The 22,127-nt window shown below is 36.5% G+C and overlaps 1 protein-coding gene across 2 annotated transcripts in view; it reads left to right on the plus strand.

The window, feature by feature from the left end:
- PIK3C2G (phosphatidylinositol-4-phosphate 3-kinase catalytic subunit type 2 gamma) overlaps positions 1 to 22,127 on the plus strand; it is a 345,203-nt gene that overhangs the window by 66,472 nt on the left and 256,604 nt on the right. For both annotated transcript variants that reach the window (XM_026502333.4, XM_057319037.1), the window contains exons 8-9: positions 6,759 to 6,822; positions 19,428 to 19,550. In XM_026502333.4, coding sequence (XP_026358118.2) covers positions 6,759 to 6,822; positions 19,428 to 19,550 — 187 coding nt within the window. The remainder of the gene's footprint in view (positions 1 to 6,758; positions 6,823 to 19,427; positions 19,551 to 22,127) is intronic.

Genomic DNA, 22,127 nt, shown 5'->3' on the forward strand with positions numbered 1-22,127 from the left:
ATCCCAGGGATAAATTTTCTTGGTCATGGTGTATATGATCCTTCTAATGTGCTGTTGAATTTGGGTTGCAAGTATTTTTTTGGGAATTTTTGCATCTGTAATCATCAGGGATATTGGCCTGTGGTTTTCTTCTCTTGTAGTGTCCTTCTCCGGCTCTGGGATCAGGGTAATCCTGGCTTCATATAATGAGTTTGGGAGTGTCCCCACCTCTTCAAGTTTTTGGAAGAGTTTGAGAAGAACTGGCATTAATTTTTCTTTAAAAATTTGGTAGGATTTATCCATGAGCCCATCTGCCCCTGAATTTTTCTTCGTTGGGAGGTTTTTTATTACCAATTTAATCTTCTTATTTATTGGTCTATTCAGATTTTCTATTTCTTTCTGATTCAGTCTTGGTAGGTCGTATTTTCTAGGCATTTATCCAGTATTCTAGGTTGTCCAATTTTTTTGGCAATTAATTGTTCATAGTAGTCTCTTTTGCTCCTTCTTTGTTTCTTATAACAGCTTTTAAAAAAGATATTATTTTCCATAAATGAGTGAAACCATATGACTCATTTATGGAACATAAAAAGTAGGAAGATCGGTAGGAGAAGAAAGGGAAGAAGGAAGGAGGGGTAAAAAGAAGGGGGAATGAACCATGACAGACGATGGACTCTGGGAAACAAACTGAGGGCTTCAGAGGGGACGGGGGTGGGGGATTGGGATAGGCCAGTGATGGGTATTAAGGAGGGCACGTATTGCATGGTGCACTGGGTGTTATACACAAGTAATGAATCACGGAACTTACATCAAAAACTAGGGATGTACTGTATGGTGACTAACATAATAAAGAATTATAAAAAAAATAAAAAGATATTTATTTGAGAGAGAAAGAGAGAGAAAAATACAAGTGGGGAGAGGGGAAGAGGGAGAGGGACAAGCTGATTCCCTGCTGAGCAGGGAGCCAGACTCAAGGCTGGATTCCAGGATCCTGGGTTCATGATCTGAGCCAAACACAGACACTTAACCCACTGAGCCACCCAGGTGCCCCTTGTAACAGCTTTTAAGTTAAAGTCTATTTTGTGTAATGTAAGTATAGCTACCTCTGCTTTTTTTTGGTCTCTTTATGCAGGAAATACCCTTCTCCATCCCTTCACTGTGACTCTGTGTGTCTCTGAAGCTGAAGGGAGTCTCTTGCAGGCAGTATATCCTTGTGTCTTTATCCATTCAGCCACTCTTTGCCTTTGACTGGAAAATTTTACATTTTTTAAAAGATTTTATTTATTTATTTGAAAGAGAGAGAGAGAAAGAGGGAGCACAAGCAGGGGGAGGGTCAGAGGGAGAGGGAGAACCAGACTCCCCATGTAGGACTTGATCCCAGGACCCTGGGGCCATGACCAAGCCGAAGGCAGATGCTTAACCAACAGAGCCACCCAGGCGCACCCCCCCCCCAATTTTTTTTGAAAGATTTTATTTATCTGAGAGAGAGACAGCAAGAGAGCATGAGCAGGGGGGAAGGGCAGAGGGGGAAAACTTTATATTTAATTAAGTATGTACTTACTTTAAGTAAGATAGGTAATGACTTACAATTGACATCTTGTTAATTGTTTTCTGGCTGTTTTGTTCCTTCCTTCCTTCCTTCCTTCCTTCCTTCCTTCCTTCCTTCCTTCCTTCCTTCCTTCCTTAATTGCTGATTTGCCATAGTAGTATAGTTTGATTCCCTTCTCTTTACCTTTTGAGTATCCATGATAGGTTTTTGTTTTGTGTTTACTCTGAGGCTTACTTGAGGTATATTAGAGATATAACAGTCTTAAGCTGATAACAATTTAACTTTATTTGCATACTCTGCCTCAGAATTTTATGATTTTGATGTCAGAATTTATATCTCTTTACATCATACATCCATTGACAATTATTACAGCTATAACTATTTTTAATACTTTTTTCCTTTAACCTCTATACTAGAGTTAAGTGATTGACACATCACTATTACAGAATTGTGAATCCAACTATATACTTACCTTTCCAGTAAGGTGTACTGCATATTTTCATGTTTTCCTGCTACTAATTAGCATCTTTTCATTTCAGCTTGAAGAGCTAGCATTTTTTCCAAGGCAGGTCTTATGGTGAAGAATTTCCTTTCTTTAGTTTTTTGTGAAAGCCTTTATCTCACCTTCATTTCTGAAGGACAGTTTTGCTAGGTAAAATATTCTTGGGTGGCAGGGGTTATTTTTGTTTTTTCTTTCAGCAACTTAAATTTATCGTCTTACTGTCTCCTAGCTTGTAGGATTTCTGCTGACAAATCCACTCATAGCTTTATGGTGGTTTTCTTTTAAGAGGAAAAATTTTTCTTCCTTGCTGCTTTTGAAATTCTGTGTTTTTGCTTTTAGACAGTTTCATTATTGTTATGTGTCTTGGAGAAGATCATTTCGGACTGAAATTATGAGGTGAACTATTATTAAATGAACTTGGATGTCTAAATCTCTCCCCAGGTTTGGAAAGTTCAAAAGCCATTTTATTTATTTATTTATTTATTTATTTATTTATTTATTTATTTATTTAACTTGTCAGAACCTTTATTTTCATTTATTTATTTTATTAACATATAATGTATTATTTGTTTCAGAGGTATAGGTCTGTGATTCATCAGTCTTACACAATTCACAGCACTCACCATAGCACATACCCTTCCCAGTGTCCATCACCCAGCCACCTCATCCCTTCCACCCCTCTCCACTCCAGCAACCTGTTTATTTCCTGAGCTTAAGAGTCTCTTATGGTTTGTCTCTCTCTCTGATTTTGTCATGTTTCATTTTTTTCCTCTCTTCTCCTATGATCCTCTGTCTTGTTTCTCAAATTTCACATATCAGTGAGATCATATGATAATTGTCTTTCTCTGATTGACTTATTTCACGTAGCATAATACCCTCTAGTTCCATCCATGTCATTGCAAATGGTAAGATTTCATTTTTTGATGGCTGCATAATATTCCATTGTATATATGTACCACATCTTCCCTATCCATTCATCTGTTGATGGACACCTAGGCTTTTTCCATAGTTTGGCTATTGTGGACATTGCTGCTGTAAACATTGGGTGCATGTGCTCCTTCAGATCACTACACTTGTATCTGTGGGGTAAATACTCAGTAGTGCAATTGCTGGGTCATAGGGTAGCTCTATTTTCAACTTTCTGAGGAACCTCCATATTGTTTTCCAGAGTGGCTGCACTAGCTTGCATTCCCACCAACAGCGTAGGAGGGTTCCCCTTTCTCCGCATCCATGCCAACATCTGTTGTTTCCTGACTTGTTAATTTTAGCCCTTCTGACTGGTGTGAGGTGGTATCTCATTGTGGTTTTGATTTGTATTTCCCTGATGCTGAATGATGTTGAGCACTTCTTCATGTGTCTGTTGGCCATCTGGATGTCTTCTTTGCAGGAATGTCTGTTCATGTCTTCTGCCCATTTCTTGATTGGATTATTTGTTCTTTGGGTGTTGAGTTTAATAAGTTCTTTATAGATTTTGGATACTAGCCTTTTATCTGATATGTCATTTGCAAATATCTTCTCCCATTCCGTCAGTTGTCTTTTGGTTTTGTCGACAGTTTCCTTTGCTGTGCAAATCTTTGTATCTTGATGAAGTCCCATTAGTTCATTTTTGCCCTTGCTTATCTTTAGACTCAAAATGGATGAAAGACCTAAATGTGAGACAGGAATCCATCAAAATCCTTGAGGATAACACAGGCAGCAACCTCTTCAATCTCAGCTGTAGCAACTTCTTCCTAGACACATCGCCAAAAGCCATTATCTTTAAATAAGCTTTCTGCTCCTTTCTCACTCTCTTCTTCTTCTGAGATTCCAATGGCATGTACATTGTTTCTTTTTATGGTGTTCCATGAATCCATAGCCTTCCTTAATCTTTTTTTTTTTCTTTTTGTTCCTCTGTTTAGGTAATTTCAAATAATCTCTCTTTGAGTTTATTGATTTTTTTCTTCTGCTTGGTCCCTTCTTCTGCCAAAGCTCTTAATTGAATTCTTCAGTTCAACCACTGTATTCTTTAGCTCCAAAACTTCTGGTTCTTTTCATGTTTTCTATACCTTTGTTGAATTTCTCATTATATTGTGTTGCTGATTTCACTAAATTGTCTTTCTGTGTTCTTATATTTTTGAGTATCTTTAGAACAATTATTTTAAATTTTTTGTCAGGCCATTCATGTATCTCCATTTCTTTGAGGTCAGTTGCTATGTTACCGTGTTCCTTTGGTGGAGTCATATTTCCCTGATTCTTTGTGATCCCTGGAGACTTGCATAGGTATCTGTTCATGGGAAGAAGCAGTCACATCTTCCAGACTTTATGGGCTGACCTCAGTAAAGGACCTTCACCTGCAGGTGAGGCACACTGGAGCATGCTACAACCCTGGGTCTAGTGGTGCAGGGCACCAAGTGCAGAGTGATGTGGAAGACCCAGATCTGGTGAGTGTGATGTCTCCTCAGGTCAGGCCACTGGGGCCCACAACATTAACTTTGTGGTCCTTGAAGTGGCTGCAAGTCCTGTTGATATCTTCAGTGGTGCCTCCAGGTCCAGTAGCTAGGGACCAGGGCAGGCTGTGGTTGTTGCTAGAGCTGGTGGCATATACACACACAGTTGTAGCTGCCAGCTGCAGGTGCCTGTGTAGTGGCAGGGTTGGTTGCAGGCATACATATAGTGGGGGAGGGCAGGGCCAGCAGCAAGGACTAGGATAAACTGTAGGTGCACTGGCACTGTGGGGACCCTGGCTGTTGGCATGCACTCCTGTGGCTGCAGGCCTGGATGTGCACAGCGGTGGAGGCTGTTATGGGAGACAGGCTGGTTAGGTACACAGCTGGAGGGGCTGGTTGCAAGCAAGCCCAACAATGTGAGTTAATGACAGGAAACAGGGCCAGGTCCAGGCCCACAAGCAGCTGTGGGTGTCCTTGGCTGTTGGTGTGCATTCCTGTGACTGCAGTGTCTCCCTAAGATATGTGCACAGCAGTGAAGGCCAGTACAGAAGTCAGGCCAAGGGCTTGCAGGTGCACAGCTTGGGAACTAGCTACAGGTGAGCCCTGGGGTGGCAGTGGGGTGAGGAAGGGAGTGGAGAGGGACTCAAGCAGCTGCTGTTTGTGAATGTGAATAGTGAAATCTTCCGGGGAGGGGAGAAAGAGTGAAATCTTCCGGGGAGGAGGGTCTACAGCTATATGTTGTTGTTGGTTTCTTCAGTGGTAAAAGCTACTGGGGCCCTCTGCAGAGCAGGTCTCTGGGAACCATAGTGACTCCACTGTGTGACTGATACTGGTGGCCCCAGCCCTTCTTCCTTGTTCCTAGCTGTCTTTATGCATCTCAGCTTTGCTGGTCTCTGGGTGGAGTACAACCAATGCAGGTCCTTCTTGTAATGGCCCAAAAGGCTGGGGAAGCTGCTGGCTCTCCACTCTCCGTTTTCCAGCAAGGGGGTTTCCCTCTTGGCAGTGAGAAATGCTGGACTGCGGGATGGGATGAGGCAGGCAAAATGAAACTGCCCTCCCTTCCTTTTTTGTGTGGTTATTCTCAGGTTTTGTTGTTGTTGTTGTACAGTGTTGTGGAAGTTTCTTAGAAGGACTCCTAAGCTCTCCCAGAGCTGTTTTTGTTTATGGATAGTTGTTAACTGTGGGAAGACAGAGACTGGAATCTCCTACTTTGCCATCTTGGTGACCTACAAGACTTTACTTTCTGTAATACAAGGCTATTCTGCCTGCCCTCCTCAGACCACTTTGTGGTGTCATTAAAAGATCAAACACTAGATGGCAGGAGCTTTGTTTTCAGTTTTCCTCTTCCCTTACTTGACTTCCTTTTAGAAGTTGGCCAAATCACATACATTCCTTAGTTTCTAGGAGTTTTTCTAAAAAATGAATATAATATTTAACAGCAAGGTGCTGAACTAGATATATATTCTTGGGGGTCTTTTAAGTTTTAGGGTCAGATTTTATAATAAAAACCTTCTCTCCCATAGCCAAAAATTTTCACTATTCTTTTTCTATACCTCCACTGACTTTTACATAGTCTACGAATTTTGTCTTTGAACTGTTAGATGTAACGCAACTCAAGTGATGATTTAATAAAGGCTGTGAAGGTAGCTATTGTAAAATATATTGGTGTGTTTTAACACTGTTTTTGTGTTATATGATTTGTTCAATTCAATTCAGGAGTTTTTAGGACAAATAGAAAGGGAAAGTCATAATGTTTAGGAAAATAATTTTGATAAGTGAAGTCAGAACAATCTCTACTAATCTCACATGTATTCCACCGATGCATAGATAAAGTTGAAGCAATAAAAGCAGCTCAGGAAAGAAAAACACAGAGGTTTGATGTCAGAGACAACCTTATCTATTATAAATATACATCATTAATTCTGACAGCAATTCTCTTCAGGGTTTTGCATATTTAACAATTCGTGATGTTAATATTTGTCATTATCTGCTCATGAATCTTTTTGTAACTTACATTTTGAATTAAGAGTAGTTTGATACCATGAATGGTCTTTGAGAGGTTTGGTTAATTTGTCATGGATTTTTTCGGAGTTCTAAAGTTTTCAAATATGTTTATAGCCTATCAAATTACACAAAGTTTATAAACATTCATCTGAAATGGTTTTTAAAATCGTGTCAATAGCAATCCTTTTTAAACCATGTCTGCTATAGAATCATGGACAAAACAGAACTTATGATAAATATGCTAAAGTTAATATAAGTTTACCTACCCACTTTAAAACAAAGATTTTTTTTTTCTTTCCAGACAGTGCCTCTCAACAGTAATCAAAAAATATGACTTCCACCTGAAATGCCTATTGAAAACCCAGGTATTAACTTTTTTTTACTTCACCTGTCAATTCAAGAAGCATCTATTAACCATATACTCTTTTGCTAAAACTTTGCAGTTTTCTGAACATAAAAAGATGAATAAAGTAGAAGATCCATACTTGAGCAGCTTTCATTCTATCATGGCAAAACAGACAAGTAAATAGATGTGTGTTAATCAAGTGTCATAGATACTGTAAAAGACCGATGTGCATATAGGGCACAAAAGAAAGTTATCAATTTTACCTATTTGATCTGAATATTGAAAAATGAGTATGTCAACTAGGGAAGCAGCACACTGAAGGAAGGTGGGGAGTGGGGATAACTTTCGGTGAAGAACACCATGAACAGAAGCAGTTAGGAAACAGCCTGCTGTGATTTGAAAACTGTATGATATTGGAATGGCTACAATTCGGGTTCAAGGCCTGCAAAGAGACCAGATGAAAGGGACAAGCAGGGGCCGTTATATAAGATCTTAAGGACACTTTATGGACAATTTAATGGTTTTCTAATTTATCAACTGATGACATACAGCCATTATGCAAGGCAGTAGATTGACAGATGGGTGATTAGAGGAGCATTTCATTAGCCCAAAGAAATGATGAGGGTATTGACAAAAACTCTACAATAGGGGTAGATAGGAGGGAACAAATTCATAATAGGTGAAAGTGTGCAACTTATATGATTTGGTGAAAGACTATGAGTAAAATAGAAGAAGAGAGTGTCTAGAACACCTCCACATTCCTGGCTGCTAACTGACTGATGGAGACCTCAGTTCACTAAAATAGCAAAGAGAGGAGAAGCTAGATTGACAGGGAAAACTGATGGATTTAGTTCAAGACTACTAAGATTTGGTCACCAACAGGGCATCCAAGTTGTGGTCACCATTAGGCAGATCGTTTCTTATAGCTTATTCTTCCAGGGAAGGGTTAATCTTCCACAGATAAAACAACCTATGATTATAGAAAATTGTGTAAGACAGTGGTTTGTTGTTTTTTTTTTTAAGGTTTATTTATTTGAGAGAAAGAGAGAGAGAATGGGTGGAGGGGCAGAAAGAGAAGGGAGACAGAATCCTAAGCAGACTCCAAGCTGAGCACTGAGCCCGACACAGGGCTCGAGCCCACAACCCTGAAAGCATGACCTGAGCCGAAACCAAGAGTCAGACAACCAACTGACTACACCACCAGGCGCCCCAAGACAGTGTTTTTAAAACAAGTGAGGATTTTTTTTTTCATTAAATAATTGACTCCTGATATATATGAAAAGATAAAGAACCTAGGTAACTATCCCTAATATTACTTAACAGTAAAAGATTCCAAAAATAATAAATAATATTTCTTGATGAAGATACCAAACTCACGTAAATTCCACATAAATTTTAAAGACACAGTGATGACAAACACACAACTCATATACCCTCCCAAAGTGTAATCCTCTCATTCTAATTCCATTTTTCTTTCATAAGCCTGGCTTAAGTCTGGAAGTTTAAAATGTGAAATGTGAAAAAAACTGAGAGATTGGTTTAAACCTCTAAAAGTGTCATAATTAGTGCTTCTTTCAGCCTGATTCTTCACCTTTGTGATAGTCATTTCTAGTGTAGAATTTGAAATTTACCAGGTACCCAAGGCAAATGAAGACTTCATTCCTAGATCATTTATGTCTCTTGACTATATGTAAATATATTTTGGGGGTTATGGTAAGCTACTTACGAATGAATTGTAATTACCTAAATGTCTTGGTACTGCTCATGTATTACAGATGCCTTTTTATAGAAACACATGCAAATTGTTGAGAATTTGTGAAGTTCTCAGTTTCCAAGAGGTTTGATCATCTTATATATAAAGCCTCCAATATTCCCACTTTAAAAGAATCCATTGATTATTGTAAATTTTTCCAGTATGACTTAGAAGTTGGCAAAACATCAAATAATTACTGTCTTTACACTAACACAGGCAAATAGTTATCATTACCCAAATCTGAATTATTTTATAAAGAGGCCACAGAGTGTGAGACTTTCCAGAAGACCTCCTTCCAAAACAATGAGCTTTTTAAATGTGATTCCTCCTATGAAGTATCACTGGCAAATATCTGAGAAGTGAGGACAGACTGTGATATGATCAATTCATAATTTTGTGTTTCCTATTTATCTGAAAATTGCATTAAGTTGCATTTCATCAATGTTTAAAGCAGTACCAATTTGAAAAACAATTTTTTTATATTCCCCAAACTTAGATTATTTTTTTCCCCAAGATTTTATTTACATATGTGAGAGAGAGAGAGAGAGAGAGAGAGAGAGAGTATAAGCAGGGGAGAGGCAGAGGCAGAGGGAGAGGAAGGCTCCCCGATGAGCAGGGAACTGACGTGGCACTCATTCCCAGAACCCCGGGCTCATGGCCCGAGCCAAAGGCAGACAGAGACCCAACCAACTGAGCCACCCAGGTGCCCCCAAACTTGGATTATTAAACATAATTTTGTAAAAATAGCAAACACGCAGGCTGAATAAATATGACATGAATATTATTGAGTAATATGGATAATTTAAATGTTCAAATATTTTATTTCCCCAGCCATGGTCATTTAACATATTTTAGACTTGACTTATTTCAGATTGGGCATTCTGACTATTATGTTTGCTAAATAGATAGTTTTGTAAGTAGTTTACGTAGAACTTTTCCTTTGAACATTTTCTTCCTCTCACCTATTCCACTAATAACCAGAATGGTAAGGAATATTTTCATATTCCTTTTGTATTCTGCATTCATCTCTAATATTTCAGAGAAATTAAAAATAGGAGAAAGAGAAAGAATGTTCTCCCTAAGATATTACTCAGTGCTTACTTAATGCAAATTAGTGAATTATTTACTCACTGGAATCAAGAGAAATGGAAATCAGAACCATACTCTGAAGTTGCTGATGATCTAGTTGGGAAGACAACATATTCACATAAATACATAGAGTGGTACACATACAGAGCAAAGCAGTGTAAAACAAGATTTCAATTCATGCGCAAGAATCAACTTCTGATTCCAAGTTGCTTCTTCCTAGTAGCCTCTAATGCACTGTCTCTAAAATTTTTATTACAATGCCAAATAGGCCTTTAGAGAAAGTTAGCAATCCCTACCACTGATGATAAACTTACACTAGAATCCAAAAACTGGTGAACTAACTGTAAACTAGATGGAAGTCGTTCGAGAAAAATCTACTCATGCTTCAGAATATTGTATGGCTTCATGAAATATCTTCTTGGTCTACAAAGAGCTACAAACCTCCAAATACTTTACCATCTAGCTCATGACTCATAGTGTACCAACTAGATAACCAGAACGGCATCTCTATTATTCAGGTGTAAGTAACTCAGTGAGTAAGGAGGAATAATAATTATCTCAGTTTCCTCTCCCCGAGACCAAAATCCAACTGTATTCAGCCTCTAGACGGAGGCTAAAAAATTCCATATACAAGTAGAAATAAAGGGGGCACAAAGGGATCTTATATATTTAGCTTTATTAGAACTGAAGCCCTTTTAGTAACAAACAGATCTATTATTGGATTTTTAGAAGTTTAATTTCAAACATAATTTAAACACAGTGGCAGTAAAGACAGATTTAGGAGCAGAGATTCCAAAGTCAGGAATCTGTATATGACAGCCCTCCACCACTATGGAAGTTTTTATTCAACTTTCCTAGAGTTTGTATTATTCATCACTAGAGTGAATATAATAAAATATAATATAATGATATTTTTAAAAATTAATAAAAAGTGGATGTAATGTGTTTAATATAATATAGTGGTTGGACGATAAAGAGTGTTCAAGTAAAGATAAGTACAAGTGTTATTTTACTGCTATGAGAGTTACTATTTTTAACACTATTACTAAGCTAGAGGACTGTACAGGATCCAGAAGAAAAATGTCACAAAACCGATTTGCATTCACAACAGAGTATAAGAAGAAGTAGGAAATGACCAAAAAAATCATAAGAAGAAAATAGAATAAAATGAATAGGTAACAAGGACCCAGCTAAAGGTTACAAAAGAAGAAGTCAAGGAGATGAAGGAGATAAAGTCAGGTCACAAGGAAAATAAAACACAACTGCAGAATTGGAACCTGCCTTAGCAGAAATAAAGGGCATACTGAAACTACTAAAAGTCAAACCTATTATGTATAGAACACTCTCAGACTTAAAGAAGAAAGAAAAAAGTGAAACTAGATCTGCAATAAGGAAGATAATCACTAGCCAACATAATTTGTATTCCAAGTGAGATGGAAAGCACTGAAGAGTTTTGTCAAAGGGATGACATGATCTGACATTTTATTTGGGATTTGTGCCTTGAATTATATAATACATGAAGAACATATAATAATATATATACAAATTAAAGAATGATATTAGAACAGGCCTTCTTATTAAACAACAAGTTTAGCAACAAAATATTGCCAGTATCATAGGATCTACCCATGTGCCACTTTTAGATATCTTTTCCTCTACATAAGAGATAATCTTTGGAGAAAAGTGTTTTGTAGCTTTTCTTTTCACCACTTCACCTTTTCTCGTTTCACTATCAAAAGATATCTATGCATTCATTAGCAATACAAAGTTTAGGCTTCCTTTTTAATGTCTACCTAAGCGGAAGCAAACTATATGTAGTTTTTGAGCCATGTATCTTTCACTCATCGTTTTGCAGATTTAACCACCTTGTTCCATGTGATTTTGATTTGTTTCCATTGTTGCATGGTACTCAATTAGATCAAAGAAACTCTACTTATTTATCTATTCTACTGTTGATGTATACTTGAGATAATATCAAGAATTTTTCTAGGGTATGTACCTAGGGTCATAGACAGTTTTCTTTTTTATATATATTTTATTTATTTATTTGAAAGTGAGAGAGAGAGAGCAAGAGAGAGAGCGAGCACACACAAGCAGGAGGAGGAAGAAGCAGACTCCCCACTGAGCAGGGAGCCCAAGGTGGGGCTCCATCCCAGGATCCTGGAATCATGATCTAAGCTGAAGGCAGATGCTTAACTGACTGAGCCACCAGGTGCCCCAGACCCTTTTCTAATAGGGTCACACATATTTCATAACAGATGAGAGTTCCCATTGCCCCATTTTCTCACCAACATGTGGTACAGTCCAACATTAAAATTTTTGACTAAGTGAGGTATATGTTTTGATCATATTTCAGTTTTAATTTTCATTTCCCTGAATATGAATAAATTCATTATTCTTTCCTTTTTAAAATATAACATCAAACTTTTTTTATTTCTGAAATATTTTTTATTTTTATTATTATGTTCAATTAGCCAACATATAGTACATCATTAATCTTTGATGTTGTGTTCAGTGATTCAATTTGTGTATAACACCCAGTGCTCATCACAACACATGCCCTCCTTAATACCTATCACCCAGTTACCCCACCTCCCACCCCTCTCCCTTCTGTAACCCTCAGTTTGTTTCCCAGAGTCCAGAGTCTCTCATGGTTTGCCTCCCTCTCTGATTTCTTCCCATTCAGTTTTCCCTCCCTTCCCCTATGGTCCTCTGCACTATTCCTTATGTTCCACTTGAGTGAAACCATTTGATAATTGTCTTTCTCTGCTTGACTTATTTCACTTAGCATAATCCCCTCCAGTTCTATCCATGTTGATGCAAATGGTAGGTATTCATCCTTTCTGATGGCTGAGTAATATTCCATTGCATATATGAATCACATCTTCTTTATCCATTCATCTGTTGAAGGATGTGTTGGCTCCTTCCACAGATTGGCTATTGTGGACGTTGCTGCTATGAAGATTGGGGTGCATGTGCCCCTTCTTTTCACTACATCTGTATCTTTGGGGTAAATATCTAGTAGTACAATTGCTGAGTTGTAGGGTAGCTCCATTTTTAATGTCTTGAGGAACCTCCACACTGTTTTCCAGAGTGGCTGTACCAGCTTGCATTCCCACCAACAGTGTAAGAGGGTTTCCCTTTCTCCACATCCTTGCCCACATTTGTTGTTTCCTGTCTTGTTAATTTTTGCCATTCTAAGTGGTGTAAGGTGGTATCTCACTGTGGTTTGATTTGTATTTCCCTGACAGCTAGTGATGTTGAACATTTTTTCATATGTCTGTTAGCCATTTATAGGTCTTATTTGGAGAAGATTCTGTTCATGTCTTCTGCCCATTTCTTAACTGGATTATTTGTTTTTTGGGTGTTGAGTTTGAGAAACTATCATCTTTTATGGTATAGACAGTCAAACTTTTCATCCATTTTCTACATTATCTTATCTTTTTCAAATAGATTCATGGGAACTACTTATATATTTGCTCATCATTTGATTATGTGTATTGTAAATATTTCCTTTTAGCTAGCGGCTTGTCTTTTCACTTTCATTACAACTTGTATTTATTAAATCAACCATCTAGGATTTTAATCTACATAAAATAAAACACATTCATGTTAACCAGATAGTTTGACTAGTTTTGAAAATGCATATGCCTATGTAACCACCACAGAAATCAAGATATAAAATATTTCCATTACAGCAAAAAGTTCCCCATTTTTTTTTTTGCAGGAAATATCTTCCATCCTAGACACCATGCAACCAAGAATATACTTTCTGTATATAGATTTTCTTTGCCTTGATCTCCAATAGAATTTTACTAGAAGTGATAAGAACAGGACTCTTGCTTTGTTGTTAATCTTAAGGAGAATGTTACAGTCCTTTACCATTGAGTATGAAGTTATTTGGAGTTTATGTAGTTATGGCATGAAATTAGTTGCCCTTTACTAGGTTGAAGAAATTTCCTTCTATTTCTGGTTCACTAGGAGTTTATATTATAGATGGGTGATAAATTTTGTCAAATGCCTTTTCTGTATCAATAGACAGGCATAAGGTTTTTCTCATTTAATCCTTTCAAATTTTACAAATATTTTTGCATTACTGGGATAAACCGTACGTTGTGAAAATTTAAAACCCTTTCGAGGTATTTCTGGCTTCAATTAGATAATTTTTTGTTAAGGAAATTTGCATTTGTATCGATGAGACACACCGGTCTGTATTTTTATTTTGCTGTGATGTTGTAGTTTGATTTTGATGTTGGAGTAATGCAGAACTTATAAGTTGAGAGGTATTCCCTTTCAGTATATTTTGAAAGAATTTGAGTAGATTTGATTTGACTTCTTCCTTAAATGTTTGATAAAATTCACCAATGATCATCTTTTTGGAGTTTTCCTTGTGGCAAGGATTTTAATTATAAATTCAATTTCTTTAATTGCCATAAAACTACTCAAATTTTAAAGCCATCAAATTCCCTCTAAAGTTTAGTGGCATCCCACAAATTTCAATATGCTGGTCATTATCTCTTTAAATATCTCTCTACCCCATTCTTAACTCTCTAGAATTACAACTGCATATGTGACTTTGACAGCTCTTAAATGTCATGTGTTAGTTTTTCTCCCCACTTTTTTTTTCCCTTCATGTTTCAGTTAGGATAATTTCTCTTGACCTATCTTCAATTTCATTGATAATTTCCCTAGCTACGTTCAATCTGCTGATGAGCTCACTGAAGGAATTCAGCTCTAATATCACATTTATTTTTATATTTCTTTTTTTTTTTTTTAAAGATTTTATTTATTTATTTAACAGAGATAGAGACAGCCAGCGAGAGAGGGAACACAGCAGGGAGAGTGGGAGAGGAAGAAGCAGGCTCACAGTGGAGGAGCCTGATGTGGGGCTCGATCCCATAACGCCGGGATCACGCCCTGAGCCGAAGGCAGACGCTTAACCGCTGTGCCACCCAGGCGCCCCTATTTTTATATTTCTAAAATTTAAATTTGCTTTTCTATATAGTTCCCATCTCTGTGTTGAAATTCCCTATCTGATCACACATGTTGTCCATATTTACTAGATCCTGTAACATGTTAATTATAGTTATTTTAAAGTAACTTGTCTGATTATTCCAATATGTAGGTCATACATAGATTTGTCAGTTGTTTCATCTACTGACAATGGGTTGCTGTTTGCTTTTTTATGCAAATTGTAATTTTTGATTGAATGCTGAACAACACATGGAGAATAGTAGAGAATGAGATAAATTGAAATCACACCTGGAAATGGGCAATGTTCTTCCTCAGTTATGCCATTACTATGCATGGTAGATATAATCTAGCCAAGATTTGTGCTTTATTCATGTTTTGTTTTTGCTATCATTATCATCAGGGCACTTCACGCTTCAGATTCCTTCAAACAGTGGTTAGCCACTATTACCTGTACATACAGTGGGGCTTGTGCTGCCAGAATTCTTTCCTCAGTATTCTTGCTTCATTTTCAGCTTTCAACAATCCCTGCTCACTATGCCACAAAGATGGTCCCTCTCAATACTCTTGTCTCTCCCCCAGCACTACTCTGCTCTTTGTTTATTATTCAAAATAGACTCATCCTCTGTAGTAAGGTAAAGGGAGGTCTGTGTTGTAATGATCAGTCACAGCCATAGGCAGACTGTGTTCTATAGTCTCAAGATTGGAACTTTCTGAGAATCCCTGCCCCTCTACCTGGCAGCCAAACTATGTCTTATATCTGTATTTAGTCTTAAGCAGAAGATGATTTTCTGCCCTTTCTGACACTAGTACTTGGCCTCTGATTGGTATCCAGGTAGGATCTTTGACTCAAGACAGAGTATCCTTCCCCTTCCCCATGGCCCAAAGGTTTTTGCTTTTACTTTTCCCTCACTGGCAAAGGATCTTCAGCTATGTCTAGCTCTCACCCACAGGGAGAGTGCTTTGGTTTCTCTTCCTGTCCCCCAAAAGTAAGATTTTTTTGCCTGGGATCAGGGTGACAGAGAGTGTTCTGCCCCTCTGAGTGTTATCGTTTTCCTAGCTTTTCGCATCAGCGTAAGACTTTTACTTCCTGTTAGAGAAGTGGGCCCACAGAAGTGGGCAGGCCTTTGTGCCTATCTCCCAGAAACAGCTGATCATCTGCTACATACTAGACCGCTAAATGGACCTTCATTTTCCTGAACAATATTTCTCCTGAACAGCTGGTAAGCATCCATGGAAAAGAACTTAAATAGTGACTGTAAACTCTTCTTATGTTTTAGACTCCCAGACATTCCAAATTGACATGCTAGTTCCTACCTGGCCATTTAAGAATTTGTTATAATTTTAGTTAATTTGTTCTTATCCTCTTGTATAGTGGTCACCTCTTTCTCCTGTGCTCTGCTAAAGGTCAAAGACTTTGTATGCCCCATCTCTCCTTGGAGGGGCCTATCATTCTTTGGAATCCAGTATATTTGGTCACTTGTGACCTCAAATCTCTACTGAGGTCAGAAAAAATTATGATTTTGTATATTACCTGCCTTTTTTCATTGCAATGGTGTGACCAAATATCTATATTTTAAGCTGAAATGGAACTCCAAAGACTATTTTTAAAAATATTTTATTTTTAAGTAATCTCTACACCCAACATGGGTCTCAAGCCCACAACCCTGAGATCAAGAGTTACATGCTTTACTGACAGAGCCAGCCAGGCACCCCTCCAAAGACTATTTTTAATCTTTACAGAGCAATTTATAATAGCCCTAACTACTTCATCTGGAACAAAAATAATTTTAACTTCTCAATTTGTCTCGAAACTCATTAATTGAATTTGGCATTTTTCAGTGTGTAAATATAAATAGAAACTCATCAAAGTTTATATAAAACTTGGAAAATAGCAAGCTCTTACATGGCTGTTCCTCTGGTCTTCATCACAGCTAAATAACAGTGGGGAGGGAAGGATATGTTTTGTTTTGTTTTGTTTTGTCTTCCAGAAAGATGCAGAGGAGAAAAGTTATCACCTATCTTCTCCAGTGTTCAAAATACTTTTAGGATATGCTTAATACCTAAAGTATTAGAATGTTGCTCCTCAGAGTCTATGATACATCAAATATTTCCTAAGATAAGCTGGGGATATAGCATATAAAATAACAAAAGTGCATTACTGTCAGTTTTCACTAACCCGAAGAGTCACAGAGATAAAAAGAATTTAGAGGTAGTCCAGTTGAAATCCTATGTAATGCAAAAATCTCTCGATATTCCTGACTCTTTGCATACCTGTAATGTGGAGTAACTCTCTACTGACAGAACAGTCTCTCAAATTTTCAACAAAATAATTTTTATAAAGATTTTCCTCATACTGTGTCAAAATGAATGTCTCTAAGTTTGCAACCATTTGTTCTAATTTATCATTCCAGGGCTACTTACAGTAAAATTAATCACCTTTTCACTTAAACAGCCTTCAACTACTTGAAATAGTTATCATGTTTCCTTTTTCTTTTTTTTTTTCTTCTAAGCTAAAGTTTCCTAGTACCATCAACTACCTTTTCTTTATGCCCATTAAACTATAGTCTTCTGGCTCCGGTCTCAGCACTCTGTGCTCCATCTGTGACACAAACTCCCATTCCCATCACCTAAATATTAGATGTTCTGAAATGTTACATACCCAGTGTTCAATTTTTCTTTCCTCCATAGTCTCTGTTTAGACAGTCATATCCAAATTCTTGGCCAGGTGTCACCTCTATGAAAATTATGCTCAAATTTAGCTTTAATATCACTTCAAATCAGGGACTAATGCATGTTTCATAATCTGTAGAATCTCTCATATGGTGGATCAGCCATCACCTTCTACGAGGGTGTATGTGTGTGTGTGTGTGCGTGCGTGCGCACACATATACCCATGTGTGTATATACTAGAGGAAATTCCAGGGTTTTGGAATTTAGGAAAGTGTTTCCATATAGCAATTTTGCGTGTGCTTCTGCCTGGGTCCAAAACAGTCACTACATTCTGGCACAATTTTTTGGCATAAATTCCTGCCATAGTATAAATCCATACTTCACAGCTACACATACAGTTTTTCAGGTAATCATTTTCTTCACTCAAACCTCCTGGGTAGAGAGAGGCTTTCTCAAAAGCTCTCTTGGTCAGTAGGCATTATTTTTCTTCTCCCACCTTTTGCAGGTAACAGTCTATCCAGTGTATTCAGAGATTTCAGCTCCAGATCTGCTCCTTTCCCTACTCCCCCCTACTGGTTTAGGTCTAAAATCGCAGCACTTGTCCCGTTGTGAGCAGTAAACTTGTCTCTGAGCCTGAAGGCCTAAATCTAATCTGGTATTTCCCTTAGGCCATTGTAGCATCATTGTTAAAGACACTGCTCTGGCTTTAAGTTCCCTCTTTAAATTTCTGTCACCCAGAAATTTATCCTATCTTTGTTTTGGGCTAAGCTGTATACTTAACACATTTTTCCTATAGTTCATCTAGTGTTTATATGAGCATGTGTTCTGTGTGTGTGTGTGTGTGTTTTCTCAATCCAACAGTTGGCAGAGCTAGAATCTCACTGCATTTCCCAATATCTGGAGGTTGTGTCTGCTTGGTTGTCACTGTGGAAGATCAAGCTCTGCATATCAAAAACCACATGCATCACAATCTCATCAAAAATCTTCCCAAAATTTGTTGCCATAATTGGTTTCTTGGTTTCCTAAGCATCTTCTTGGTTTCCTAAGCATAAAACTTTAGAATCACTTAAATCCAAACTTTTGTTGTCCACATATCCAATTAATCATCAAGTTAATTCTACTATTGGAACATTTCACTTAACATATTCTCGCAATCTCAGCGATTCAGGAATGTAATGAATATAATATTTATCTTTCAGAATTTGAGGAAGATTAAATGAGATAAATCAGATATGAAGCACTTTGAGACTAGAGTTAAGAGATGACGTAAATTAGCTACTGACTGGCCAAGTCAACTCAGCATTTGCATTTTAATTAGTAATATTCTACGGATTTCCGCAAATTCACATCACGCATCTACTTTGAATGTATGAATGAAAACTAAACATAGCACCTAATACATGCCCTTCTCATAGTTTTTATTACCTTTTAGTTTTTATTGGTTATATGGAGATGTACAGTGTCTGATTTCTCATATAAAATGAAAAATTTGTGTGAATGAGTAAAAATAAAAAATTAATTAATTAGCTAAAATTTAACTCTTATTCTCTGCCAGGGACTTTTTCATATTTTATCTTATTTAATCATTACAACAACCCTATAATTAATTATTATTGTTCCAATTTTACAGAAAAGAAAACTTAGATCCACAGAAGTTAAATAATTTGATAATAGTCGCAGGTACAAATAGAGCAGAACCAGGATTTTAGCACACATAACCTTACTGTAGAGCTGAAAACAAAGTCAACTACACTGTTCAGAATAAGTATATTAATAGTATATCAATAGTTCTCTTCTTTGGGAAAGTCTAATTTGTCAAGTCCAGTCTCAAATGTTGTACCAGAATTAAACTCCTGGTCAGATTATACTCATGGAAAATGTGGTGGGGATACTAACTTTCTAGTTATGGAGAGTATATGGCTTTCAATTTAATTTAATAATGAAGCAGGTCTTCTGTTAGGCATGTCACAATGTTGACTCATATTGAGTTCACACACAAATCAAACAACTGGCTTTTTCCATATGAACTACTCATAAATTTTTCTTCCCCATGTTGTAATCGAGTAATTGTGTTTTCTTAATCGGGAAAAGATGTAAGATGTATTCCAATTAAATTACATCTTATTTTTCATCCATAGCAAAATGTAGATAATATTATTGAAGAAGTAAAAAATATATGCAGTGTTCTGGGGTGTGTGGAGACCAAACAAATTACAGATGCTGTAAATGAACTAAGTCTAATTCTTCAGAGGAAAACAGAGGTAAATATACCCATTTATTATACAGTAATTATTTTAAACCTGAGTTCAATAATTAATTAAGAAGAGTGAAAGAATTTTGAGTAAGTATTGTGTGTTTGTGTGTGTGTGTGTGTGTGTGTGTGTGTGTGCACATATATATTTCAATCATTTGGGGCTAATGGAAACTTGATTCTATTATACCAAAAGGATTTAATTAAATTAAAAGGAAATTTCTTACACCTTTAAAGTTTGTAACTGCAATATATCTTCCAAGTGAGACTGAAATCAATCCTACCATCCTACCTAGAGGAATATGCTTATATAATAACATTCACAGGCAAGTGTTTATATAGACCATAAATGGCTCTCATGTGCACCAGTATATACATACTGGTAAGAATCCATGGGTAAGAATCCATGCTTACGTGGACAAGCACACATATAGGAAAGACCAGTTTTTGTGCTATCTTTTGCTGAATTTGCAATGCACACTGCTTATATGATCCCACATCATCAAATAATATCCTGTTTTCTTTGGTTTAAAAAATAAGTATTATGTGATTTTTTTAAAATCTCAGAAATCTGATGTAGAACTACATGGGTGATTATTGCCCAAGAAAAAGATGAAGAAATCTGGTTACAATAAATTCATTCAATCTTGTTATTAGTTTAGCAAATGATGAAGCAGAAAGATATGATGATGATAATAATAATACTTGATAGTGCACTGCAATAATAAAATAATTTCACTTATTTATTATTTCATTTTCATTTTATTTCAATTCATCGTCATATCAATGCCATGAAGTTGGTATTTTAATGTTAATTTTATTATTAAAATCTGAGGCTTAGAATGCTTGTGTACAGAGGATTAATAAGTGGCAAAATAGAGATCTGAACCCAGGCCTCTTCTTCAATATATATGAAACTCCATAACAGAGAGTGATTACATGCATTCCTTATCTGCATGGAAAAGAACAGCACAGACTACATTGAATATGCCAGGCTTCTACTGTAAAATTGGAATAATAGTAATTAATAATAGGGTTGCTATAATGATTAAATAAAATAAAATATGAAAAAGTGCCCGGCAGCCTCTTCGTCAATATATATGAAACTTTATAACAGAGAGTGATTACATGCATTCCGTATCTGCATGGAAAGGAACAGCACAGGCCACCTTGAATATGCCAGCCTTGAAATTTCAAAAAGATTGATTCAGAAAGTGGACAATTATATTAGTATATATAAATCATCATCATTGTTTCAAGTAGGTGACTGAAAAAAATGAGTAATTTCTCAATGTTGGATTTTATATGTCTTATTTTCTTAGAACTTGTTTTTGTAATTACAGAGTAATAATGAATATAGAAATTTAAATACCTTATTTGCATTACATAGTGACAGTGATGACTCAGGAGCAGTGGAATCATCCTACCAAAAGATTTTCCAGATAAGCATCCATTAAAAACTAAAATCCCAAAGCAAAGAAGAAATCAAAATTTAAACAATATAATCAATAACCACCAAAATTTGATGTCTGAAATTAATAACTGTTTATTACATTTTTCTTAATGGGAAAATATCTACTCTTATACCTTCCAATTATAGAAGAAAATGAAATAACTATGTAGTCTCCAAAGCTGTTCTTATATGTACATATTAATATCCATGGTCTTCTCAAATGATAACAAGGTAAAAAATTTGAAGTGATCACATTTAATCTGGTCATATTTTTTATTCTGTGTCAAAGTGGGAAAATTATATAGTCTTGAAAAGCCTATAATCAGTATGTTGTGAAAGTAAGTATTTTCATGAACTCAAAAACTTAAGAATTATATGATGCTAAGAAGAGCTCTCCAATAGCTAAAGTTATGTCAGGATAACAAGGTAGTGAGAGTTAACTTTCAACAAGCAACTAGTTTCTCTTAGATGATCACAGTGGGAGACATTATAAGCACCTAGACCTGACAATAAAATACAAAGAGGTTAGGGTCATGCAAATATGATTTGAACTCAATATCTACCAGTTTTTAGCTGAACATCCTTGGGAAAATTAATTCACATCTCTGAGTTTTAGCTTTTCTCATCGTATGCATGCACAAAAAATTAAATAAATAACAGAATTTGCAGAGTTTCTATGAGCATTACAAATAATGTTAATAATAGTCCAGAGGATAATGTTTCTTGCATGAGTCACCTTATTACTGGAGGTAGTGGGGATAGTACTGGTGGTAGTTGTTGGACTCCTCCTCATGTAGCCAACATGAGGGTTTTAATTTGCCCAAGCACCACTCAGGTCCTCCTTTTCTCACAACGACTGATTATAGCCAGCCTCATGACAGATGTGAGCTTTTGCCAGAGGAGGAGATCACATGCATGAATGTGGACACATGTCCTCCCATCTGTTAAGACCACTTGGTTGTGCTTCAGTTTTTATGTCCAGCTCTCAGTGAATCAGTACAAACAAACCACTGATCAAAGAATGAGGAAAATCTAATTTTAGGATAAAGCCCTTCAAATGCTATTAAAATATTACTAGATACAAAAAACTTTATCTTTAGAACATTCATTTTTCTGAAACTCCCTAAAAGAACA

The sequence above is a fragment of the Ursus arctos genome, unplaced genomic scaffold (assembly GCF_023065955.2).
Source record: "Ursus arctos isolate Adak ecotype North America unplaced genomic scaffold, UrsArc2.0 scaffold_26, whole genome shotgun sequence".
NCBI lineage: Eukaryota > Metazoa > Chordata > Mammalia > Carnivora > Ursidae > Ursus > Ursus arctos.